This window comes from Sinocyclocheilus rhinocerous, unplaced genomic scaffold, assembly GCF_001515625.1.
Source record: "Sinocyclocheilus rhinocerous isolate Xijiao unplaced genomic scaffold, SAMN03320098_v1.1 scaffold1983, whole genome shotgun sequence".
Classification (NCBI taxonomy): domain Eukaryota; kingdom Metazoa; phylum Chordata; class Actinopteri; order Cypriniformes; family Cyprinidae; genus Sinocyclocheilus; species Sinocyclocheilus rhinocerous.
In genome coordinates, this window is record NW_015652276.1 from 156,909 (window position 1) to 167,609 (window position 10,701).

At 41.5% G+C, this 10,701-nt stretch overlaps 1 protein-coding gene across 1 annotated transcript; it reads right to left on the reverse strand.

The window, feature by feature from the left end:
* Positions 1–226: 226 nt before the first annotated feature.
* Positions 227–8,422, reverse strand: LOC107714302 (matrix-remodeling-associated protein 5-like). The gene is made up of 4 exons (XM_016520114.1): positions 8,083–8,422; positions 3,762–7,817; positions 2,714–3,635; positions 227–2,433 (listed from the first exon to the last, which is right to left on the reverse strand). The coding sequence occupies exons 1-4, from the start codon at positions 8,420–8,422 to the stop codon at positions 525–527; spliced, it is 7,227 nt and encodes a 2,408-aa protein (XP_016375600.1). The 3' UTR covers positions 227–524.
* Between the last annotated feature and the right edge of the window lie 2,279 nt (positions 8,423–10,701).

Below are 10,701 nucleotides of genomic sequence, written 5' to 3' on the forward strand. Positions count from 1 at the left end.
GAATGTAAAACTGGAAAAAAAGTCATTTTTGGAACGTGTGATTCATTCAAAAAATGTGTAAAAATACATCTACTTACATTTGATTGTTTTGAATAATTAGATGTTTAATTTTCTTTATTTGATGCATTATTAAAATAATTTTATCCCTGATTTGTGAAATATTCTGAATTGTCGGCTTTGAAAGTCAGAATATTTCATTTATATTTTTCATCATGCCTACAAATATATATATTTTATTTCATCTATACATTTAGACATAAACTGTCATTGTCAAAAAGAAAAAGTAGAAAGATGCCTTTTATTATCAGTAGGTTGGTTACATTACATGAATCCCATACCAAGCTTTTGAAGAATAGTACCTTTTTACATTTCACAATGTTTTACTTGCGAACTTTAATGAAATACAATGTAATGGGCTGATTCCTTTCTATATTTCACATTGACAAATGCTATTGCTATTAAGCTGTGTTACAGCTCAATGTCCCAGTTCCTAGGGCATATGAAGAGTAGATGTCCTGTGTTTCTTAGTACACATAAAGGTATGTACTTTTTGAGTCAACCCCAACCACATTTCTGGCTGTGCATCTGTATAATCCCGCATCACTCATTGTAGGATTCTGGATGATTAAGGAACCCTGAGGATGGAGGTACTTGTTCCCAATCAGCCGTGGCTGGGGGCTGACAATAAGCCGTGTTCGGTCTGGGGTCTCCCATGCAACTTCTGCTTTGGGGATACCTATGGCCACACAGTTAAGTTGTACTGCTACTCCTCTTTTAGCATAGGTGGCAGGAACTGGGCCACTAGTGACGCGGGGTGGATATGCAATTATGATGACTGGGACAGTTAGCAGGGAGCTTCCATATTCATTTGAGGCCCTGCAGGTGTATGAGCCTCTGTCATGGACAGAGGCCTGTTGGATTGAAAGGGTTCCATTGGGAAGAACAGCATAACGACCTGCCCTTTGAGGTCGGTTTAAGACCATCCCGCTCGGCAGGGTCCAGGCGAGGTGGACAGAGTCAGTGTTTGTCAAGCAGTGCAGATGTAAACTCTGCCCATTCATGATACTAACAGGTGAGTTATACCTGTTATTGATCTCTGGCTTGTGCCCTGGCATTAATGTAACAGTTCTTTCAACCATTCCAGCAGCATTGCGTCCCAAACAACGATATGTGCCTGCCTCTGAGAGAGCAGGGTTACTAATGACCAAAGTCCCATCTGACTTGTGGAGGAATTTATTGAATTGTGCACCACTCAACAGAGGGGAGCCATTTAGAAGGATCCAAGTCAGCTGTGGGGTAGGTGACCCCTCAAATGAACAGTTAAGGTTAATGGTCCTGCCTACAGTCAGTAAGAGCGACTCCATTTTAGGACTCTTAAGTTTTGGCTTCTCTAAAATATCTGTTACATCAAGCCGAAAAACAAGCTTTGTTTCACCTCCCTCATTACGAGCAATGCAGGCTAACTGGCCTGTATCGGCCATTCTCACTGAACGGATATCCAAAGTGCCATTGCGATGTACTGTCATTCGACTGCCATAATATGGTGCAGGGAGTACAACATTTTCTGGAAGAACCCACATGACATGTGGAACAGGGGTACCAGTAGTTTCACAGTCAATCAGTTTCCGTTGATCTCTCACACTAGACACCCGCATTGAGTTTGTGGTGCCTATGAGGCCATTAATCGCAGGTGGAGAGACAATAATTTCTACTCTGGTCACTTTGCGATCCTGCCCGGCACTGTTCCTGGCAAGACATATATAGTTCCCACCATCGAATCGCTGAACTTTCTCAATTACTACAGTCCCATTATCATGTATAAAATACTTGTCTGAACCTGAAGTTATGGCTCTATTAGTGGGTGAAAACCACAATATAAGAGGTGTTGGCTCACCCTTGGCACTGCATTGCAGAGAGACGGATTCTCCGTACAGGACCCTGATGACATTATTTGTCTTATTCGCAATCACAGGAACATCTGCAACTACTTTTACATGCACTTTCATCTCATCTTTTCCAACTTGGTTCTCAGCATAACAAGTATAGTCGCCCTCTTCATGCATCCCGACTTCATTGAAGAAGAGGGTTCCATTGTCAAAGACAACATACCTGCGACTTCGACTGCCAACATTACGTTCAGACTTCATGACACTGTTGATCATGGTGCCATCAGGCAGTGCCCATTGGATTTTAGGGTCAGGTAGTCCAGAAGCCACACAGTCAACTTTTAGGTTTCCTCCATACATCACCTTCCTATCAGCCTCTGTCTTCTGCTCAATTTTAGCAGGTTTTGCCATTACGCTGACCTTAAAGGGCACTAAATCATCCCCGATTTTGTTGCGGACAACACAGAGATATTCACCATCATCTTTCTCTGTCAGAGAGACGATGGATAGCGTACCATTGGCAGACACTTTGATCCTTTGATCATAACTGAAATATAAAAAATGGCATTATTATTATTGCTGTGCACTTCTTTTAGAGGAGCAGTTAGTGTTTGATTTGCATGCAAATGGTAACATGTCTCATCAGTCAAAACAGGATACAAAGTTATGAAAACAGAGTTTCTAACCACATGCTTTAAGTAGCAAGAGAAATGCAGAAAGGAAAAAAAAAGCAAGACAGTAGCTACGTGCACATTGTTCTGAAATGTATAAACCTAGAATGTACTTTCCTGCAAAGGAGATGTGCTTCAGTGAAGTGTTTATATTACCTGTAGTGAGCATCCACAAGCTTTTTGGATGGAGTCCTCCAGATGATCCTGGGTTCTGGATTCCCTGACGCAATACAGTTCAGGTGCAACCTGCCTCCATAGACAACATCTGTTTTTTGAGGCGAATAAAATGTAATCTTGGCTCTTGAGTATATTATGGACTTCCTTACAGTCAAAATAATGGCCCTCCATGCAGTGCCAACCACATTGGTTACTGAGCATTCATACCTCCCTGCATCTGTCGGAGAGAGATTACGAACATAGAGTGTCCCATTAGGGAATACAAACAAGTTACGTCCATTAATGAACTGTGAGGGACGGAGCTGCATTCCATCAGGGGTAATCCAGCCAATGGCAGGGGGAGGGACACCCCTGGCAGTGCAATTCAAGTAGGCAGTGCTTCCCTCTGGAACAGTGATATTCTCATTTCTTGGTTGCTGAATGATGGGTGGCAAGGCCACAATAGTCAACCTAACAGATATGGTATCAGCACCAGCTGCATTGCTAGCAATGCATTTATAAATTCCTCTATCCATGTGACTGACCAATTTCATGTGAAGCGTGCCATTAGGTAAGACTGAGACCTTGTTCTCAGGATTGCCATGAGTAGGTCCACTAGAATGTACCATTTCCCTATCAGGTAGGACCCAGGTGATCCGAGGCTGAGGATGCCCTTGGGACTGACACTCAAACTGAACAGTTTCTCCAAGGTATGCTGTGACTTCACTGAAGCGAGGCTGCAGCACTCTGGGGTGTTCCGCCAGAACAATCAAATTAACTACAATTTTATCCTCTCCATACTGGTTTTGGACACTGCAGAGGTACTGGCCCCGGTCCAGAGGAAGTACATTATGGATTATTAGTGTACCATTAGAGGACACCTCAAATCTTTGAACCCTGGTGTTCTGTGTAACACTTGCTCCTGCAGAAAAACAGTGACAATTTTAGTACAGTATCAACAGGATATATTTCAACATGCATGTGTCAACAATGTATTGAAAATGTAATTGTAATATTGTTAAATAATGAAAAACCATATCTTTCCTACCTGTGGATACTTTAGTCCATGAAAGGAAGGGGCTGGGTTTCCCCACAACCACACAAGGCAAATAGGCATCAGTCTCAGCATGTGCTGTTACAGATCTAATGTCTGTGCTGGTGATCCGAGGTTTGCCTCTACCCTCAGGCACTGCCGTTGGTCTTTGTTGATGTCCTCCTGTTGTGGCATAACGTACCGAAGAGCTTCCTCTACCCTGAACACCTGGCCTACCAGGAAGTTTTTGCTTGGGTGAAGATACTGTTGAAGTTGAGTGAAGTGGTTGATTCGTGAGTGTTTTTGTAGTGGTCTTTTTATAGATGTTTTTCTCTAATTCTTGAGACCCTGTTTCCTCAGAAATGCTAGCTAACTGATAAGGAAATTGTGTGATTGGAGGTTCTATCTTACTAATGTATTTGTCACTGTCAGGAATGTGATTTGCATTGTCTAGTTCACCTAGCATGCTTGCAGAAGTGGGTGTATTTGGGTAAAACATATGAGCATGTACTGTAGGAGATTTCAGAGCTGTTGCAGTTGTTGTTGTGGCAAGAATGTTTTCTTTTGTAACTGGAGCCACATCAGCATTTTCTGATGGAGCCCAAGGTTTCATGGATAAAGAAGAATCTTCTCTGTTGTGAATGCTACCAGTTGGAAGTCTGCTTGGTTTTGTTGTTGCAACCACTAATACTGGAGAGCTTTTGGGGCTGCCTGTTGGAACCTGTGAACTCTGTTGTGCCCCCTCAAAAATTGTAGTGGCTGCTGTTGTTGAAGCATATTGAATTTCCAAATTATTTTTGAGGATTTCATTCTGGGTGCTTGGGGAAGATGAAGAGAATGGCCTCACAGGAAACCTTCCTTCAAGCTCTTTGTATGACAGAATGTTTACAGTCTCTGTGGGGTTATGTTGGTTGTTTGTTTTATCTGGACTTGCACCTGGAAGTTCTTCTAATTGTACATGAGAGTTGTCTGGTGTTGGGATCAAGCTGGGGTCTCTAGTAATTTTTTCCTGTTGAGTCTCTTCAAACGTTTTAGCTGCAGGGATATGAATGCTTGTAAACCACTCATGAATGTCTGCCTTCACAGAAGGATTTGGAATATGGGGGGACAAGGTGGATTTTTTTTCTTTCTGTATAGTTGCTTTTTCTTGTTCTCTTCCAAAATTATTGAATGTTGATGGAGACACTGGTACTATTTTAAGTTCTTGAGCTGGCTTAGAATCAGATGAGTCTCTATCCTTTGTCATAGATACTTTTTCTTGAGATTTGGATTTATGGGTTTTGTTATTCCTGCCACTGTATAAAGGATCTGTGTTCCCTTCATGAGTCATTTTGTCTAGTGACAGTGGTTGGCTGTCAGTTAATGGAACAGCAGTATTCATCTTGGCTCCTCCACTTTTGGCCCATGAAGGTGTTTCTATTTTAGTTTGAGAGGAGGCAGTTTTCTTAGTGACTGAAAACCCATTTGTAACCTCCACAACTGAAGCCGAAGTGGGCTGTGGGGTGACATTGGTGACATATACTGATGATTTAGAAATGTTTGTCTTACTTCGATTAGGCTTTCTTCGTCTTCCACCATTCCTCCTCCTCAAACTGGATGAGTTCCTAGCACGTGAGGAAGAGGCATTAAGTGAATTAATGAAGGTTGTTTTATGTCCTGAAGTGGGTTTAGTGGTTGGTGTCACAATAAGAAGCAGTGGAATTTTTGAGACATTATGTTTCTTCTGAGTTATGTGCTTTTGTAGGGTCTGTGGTCCTTCCTTAATTGTAGTTAGAATTTCAGTAAAAGAGTGCACAGCAGTTTCTGCACTTGGTTCTGAGAAGGTTTTTGCTGTGGTCGATGCTAAGTTGTGATCCATCCTTACCTGATAAACTTCTCTCACATCCTCAGGGTTTTGCAAAACCCTGTGCTCTTCCTCATCTTTGCCATCCGACTTTTGAATTGCTTTAGTTATTATGCCACCATCCATTGTGTGGCTTTGGTTTTCCTGTAAATGGGTTCCATGTGATGCTGTGCTCCACAAAGTGCTCACTGCAACTCCATCTGCAACCTCTGAATCTCCCAAAGTAAAATGGGTCATCTGTGGTCCAACTGTGGGTTGTGTGATATATGTGCTAACTGTAAATAAATCTAAATTTGGATCCGTTTCAGGAGAGGCTATCTGGTATATAATATGTCTCGCGTCTTCAGAATTCAGAGCTCTTATATCCAAGTTGTAATCAGTAGCCTCAATGGGCATCTGTGACATTGTGACTGAGTAAAACACATCATTTACTGGTGCCCTACTGCCCTCTATTATTGTACCTTCTGCAGATGATCCTTCAATCTTGTTAGCAATTTCTGACTGCTTTGTGTAGGCAGCCTCTGACTCTTGTATTTTGTTTGTACTGGTCTGAACATAGTTTGGAGTAGTTGTTTTTGAACTAGTTCCACCACTGCGAACTTTTGACAAAATGCTAGCCCAGTGCTTTGGGTCTATTTGGTTGTTTGACACATTGATTTTTTTTCTTGACTCTACAGTGTTAACCCTATCCACTACTGGGGAACCTACTCTCCTCCTTGGAGTAGCAGGGCGTCTCCAGGAATTCCTGAATGGATGGCCTCCTCTTATTCCCATGCTTGGGACCCGCCGTCGATTGGGTAAATCCACTTTCCTGGGAAGCATTTTCTCTAAAAACTTGTGAGGTTCATTATCTCCAGATGACTCCATGTCGTTTGTCACAAGGACTTTGGTTGAAACTCCCTCAGCAGGTTGAGGGCTACTTGAGTACTTCTGTAATGGGAGTAAACCTGGTGGTCTTGATATTATTACTTTTGTGGCCAAAGTATCCATCCCATGCTGGTTTCCTGCTACACACTTATAGTATCCATTGTCTGAAAGCTGACTGTGTCGAATAATCAGAGTTCCATTTGAAGCAACAGATATCCTGGAAATGTTTACCCACTTGTTTACAATGCTACCATCAGGGAGAATCCAGTGTACATCAGCATCAGGGGATCCAGTGGCAACACATGGAAGGAAAAAAGCTCCACCTGTGAATCCTGTAACTGGCTCTGTTACTCCTTCACCTCCAGGAGGTGGACTGGAGGAGTCCTCCACTGTTAGGCGAAAAGGGAGAATAGTAAGGTCATCTGAAACCTGTGCAATACAGTAGTACACTCCTGAATCAGAATGATCCACAGATTTGATTTCAAGAAGACCAGCAATTGATGCTGAAAGCCTGTTATCACCATTGCTAAAAGGTGTTTTTAAAGTAGAGCCATCAGGTAGAATCCATTTAACTGACTCGTTCCCTGAGCTATGTATGGAACAGTTTATCTCAGCAGGACTTCCCACAACAGCAGCCTGCATTGTTCTAGTGTCATTCTTGGACTCAATTATAGCCCAGCCCCTACTCTGCTGTCTTATAGATTCCTTTTCCACAACTTCAGTCATATACATGCTGAGAATTAGTCGAACACTTTTACTTGTAGACTGAAGTCTGTTTAGCTGAAGGTCCATTGATGACTGCATTATCCAGGGTGGGTCAGCGGCTATGTTAGCTTTTACTCCTGTATAGTAAAGAGCATCCCTTTCAACATCTTGCCGATATCTGAAGCTTGTGTAAGGTTCCTTACTCAACATAATTTCCCTTTGAAGGTGGGCTGGAACATCACTGTAATATGCAATTAATCTCCACAACCTCTCATAACTGGACCTGTCAATTGCACACTTTAAATCTAACGTCAGAGTCACATTTGCTGATATTTGATACTGGTTAACATAGTCCCAGCATATGCTAGTCAGCTCTCTTGGCTCAGTGACAAGGCATTCCAGATCTACTTGATGTCCATGTTCATCTGACAGACCAAGGGAAATGTTGCCAAGGGGTTGACGAAATTCATCAACCGTCAAGAGGTCACTTTCTGTGTCCTCTTGGGAAATGGCTCTGTGAGCCGTGCTGATGATGGGACTATTGCAAGTGGGTTTCTCCAACTCCTGGAGTTGTTTCTTTACTTGTTTTGGAGAGAAACACATAGCGCATAGCTGGCCATCTGGATAGGTTTTGTCCTTTTTACATTTCAGCACACCTGGAAAAGAAAAAAACAGGCGGTTCGAAGTAAATTGACATTCATCAAGATAAAAAAAAATGAAAAGCATTGAAAACAGGTCTGCAACTAATGTTACTATTATGAGTACGGTATAATTCTAAAAAGCATTATATAATCCTATGCGGATCATTATGAGATGATAATTACAGTTCATGATTTCTATTATTCTTCCCTCTGATCTGATGGGAACATCCTCTTTTCTTATGTTAACGGCAACATGATTGTCAATCATGATGATAAATACCTGGTGAATTTTTAGTCCACTCTTTGAACCACCTCATGTGACAGTCACAGGTCCAGGGGTTCCCATGCAGGGAGAGATTCTCCAGGTAGGGCATGCCTGCTAGCATCTTCTGTGACAAAGTGCTCAGTAAATTATCAGACAGGTACAGGTGCTTCAAAGTAGAAACTGGGAAGTGTCCAAGAATAGAGAAAGTGGAGAAGGTAGCTGGGTGGAGCTGCTGAAGTTGATTGCCCTCCAGTTGGAGAAGGCGAAGAGAAGTGAGGCCTTGGAATGCATCAGCGTGAATTAACTCAAGTCTGTTGTGATCCAGGTGCAACCTAGTGAGACTCCAGAGACCCATAAGGGTCTGTCTAAAGGCTACATATCAATATGGTTTGAATTAAAAGTCTAATTACATAAATATTTATTTTCTCCATCAATGAGTTTGGTTTCACATGCCTAGTTATTGTTTTTAAGTATTTTAAATAATTAAGTGAATTCTGTAAACAAGTGAACACAATACACAGGTCAACTAAGCTGATTATAACTGAAAGGTTATAGGAAACTTTTTTGCCAGGACAATTGTATTTTTCATACATCTGATGTCAGCGCAAGTTGTATTATGTGTTTTTATGTTAAAATATATACAATTTACACTGCCTATCCCCCCCCAAAAAAACTAATATTTTGTTAGACAGTCTTTGATTTTATTGTGCATTTGTTGTGACATTGTTTCGACAGCATCATACAAATTCACAGCATTTATTTTCATCAAGAGTTGCATTCATCTTTGGCCGAGATCTTGTATTGACAATGGGAGAGTCAAACCACTCTGTAAAGTCGACTTCAGCACATCCTAAAGACTTTCAGTAGGGTTAAGGTCACGACTCTGTGGTGGCCAATTCATATAAAAAAATGATTCCTCAAGCTCACTGAACCACTATTTCACAAAACTGAGCCTGGTGAATCTAGCCATTGTCACCCTGGAATATGTACATGGGTATATCTTCCAACATGGTTGTTTGAGAAATAAAAAGCTACGCACTGCATCAGTTAGGGTTAAAATAATTGTTGCAAAATATATAACATGCCAGAAACATGTTAATCACCGCAATAATGATCCAATCCTAAACTCCTCACTATTTGCATATTTAAATCCACATGATGACTTTATCATAATAATTTTGCTGTTTATTGATTTTATTTTATTAAAAGAACTCATGACAGGTTGCATTGTGTCAACTATTCAGTGAACTGCATCTGCAGACAAATATAAACATAGACTGAGAAATATTCACTGGAGAGAAAAAATGTGACAACTAGCCCCTGTCTTCCCAATTAAGTATAATCTTAAATCCTTCCTGGGAGAGTCCTAAACATCCTGTATAGTTGAAGGTCACCTGTAATATGGTCTAAATATCTCTGGCATTTAACACCATCAAGGGAAATTCCCATTAACCTACAGATTAACCCACTTGGATTAAATGTCTTAAAGGGGTCATATGATGCTTTTTTAAAGATCATTATTTTGTGTATTTGGTGTAACAGAATGTTGACATGCTTTAATTTTCAAAAAACACATTCTTTTTCAAATACTGTACATTATTGTAGGTCCTCTATGCCCCGCCTCTCTCAAACGCTTCGTTTTCTACAAAGTCCCTCCTTCAGACAAGTGCAGTCTGCTCTGATTGGCCAGCTGACCCAGTGCATTGTGATTGGCCGAACACCGCAAGCACTCGTCGGAAATGTAACGCCCCTTACCATAATCGCGAGCGTCAGCTTTCAAATCGCTCGCGCGCGCGCGCGCGCACACGCACACGATGCGCAAAACTCCGCATTTGAATAGTCAATAGCAAATACTTAAACTAATAACAAAACATACTTACAGTAGCTGATTCAGAAGCGCCAGATTGTCATAGCTAAGTCAGAATTACCTCCTCTCCTAGGTTCACGAAACGGTCGTCCATAAAATGCATTGCTGTTCTGTTGTAAGTAATCTTAAAGATTCCTAAATGCATCTACTTTCGGAAGGCCAAATAAAGTGCTTTTGCTTTCGTCTAGAAACACACAGCGTCTCCCTGACATGCTGCTTCAACACTAATTGTGGTTAGTGAAACCACGCCTTCTTTCTTTGCGTGATCATTTGGGCGCATTATGCAAATATTTCCACATGGTGATGTAGATATGTGGGGGCGTGTTAGAATGAGCCGTTTTAGGGGGGCGTGGCAGAGTCTTAACTTTGATAAAGAATATCTCTTTGGGTTTGAGACTTTAGTCTTTGCAACTTCAGGGATCTTATCTATGCACAATCAGCTTGTAACACTCCAAAGAGAAAGGAAAACTTGAAATCGCATCATATGACCCCTTTAAAACCCAGTTTCAGAATGTTACGATGATTACCTGTATGATAAACTTCACAAGGTAAATCATTTTTGGAAGTGGGTGTGCTAAAGTGCTGTTTTAAGAAAGCTGATATCAGAAGACGAAGAAAAAAGCAATGTCTAAGAATAATAAACTCATGACACAGTCATTCTTACCCCAAGTTCATCCGCTCCACCTGTTTGGGCACGCCAGAAGGCAACTCAAGTAAGGAGCGGAACGTGCAGTGCACCTCTGTGGGCTGGTGGCAGGCACATGGCC

What these genes read in the sequence shown, in the direction of transcription:
- LOC107714302 (XM_016520114.1), bottom strand. Translation starts at nt 8,422, where the DNA reads ATGGGTCTCTGGAGTCTCACTAGGTTGCACCTGGATCACAACAGACTT. An exon ending in GTGGACTAAAAATTCACCAG is followed by an intron (nt 7,818 to 8,082) that starts GTATTTATCATC and finishes TTTCTTTTCCAG; the next exon opens with GTGTGCTGAAATGTAAAAAG. An exon ending in ATGGACTAAAGTATCCACAG is followed by an intron (nt 3,636 to 3,761) that starts GTAGGAAAGATA and finishes GTTTTTCTGCAG; the next exon opens with GAGCAAGTGTTACACAGAAC.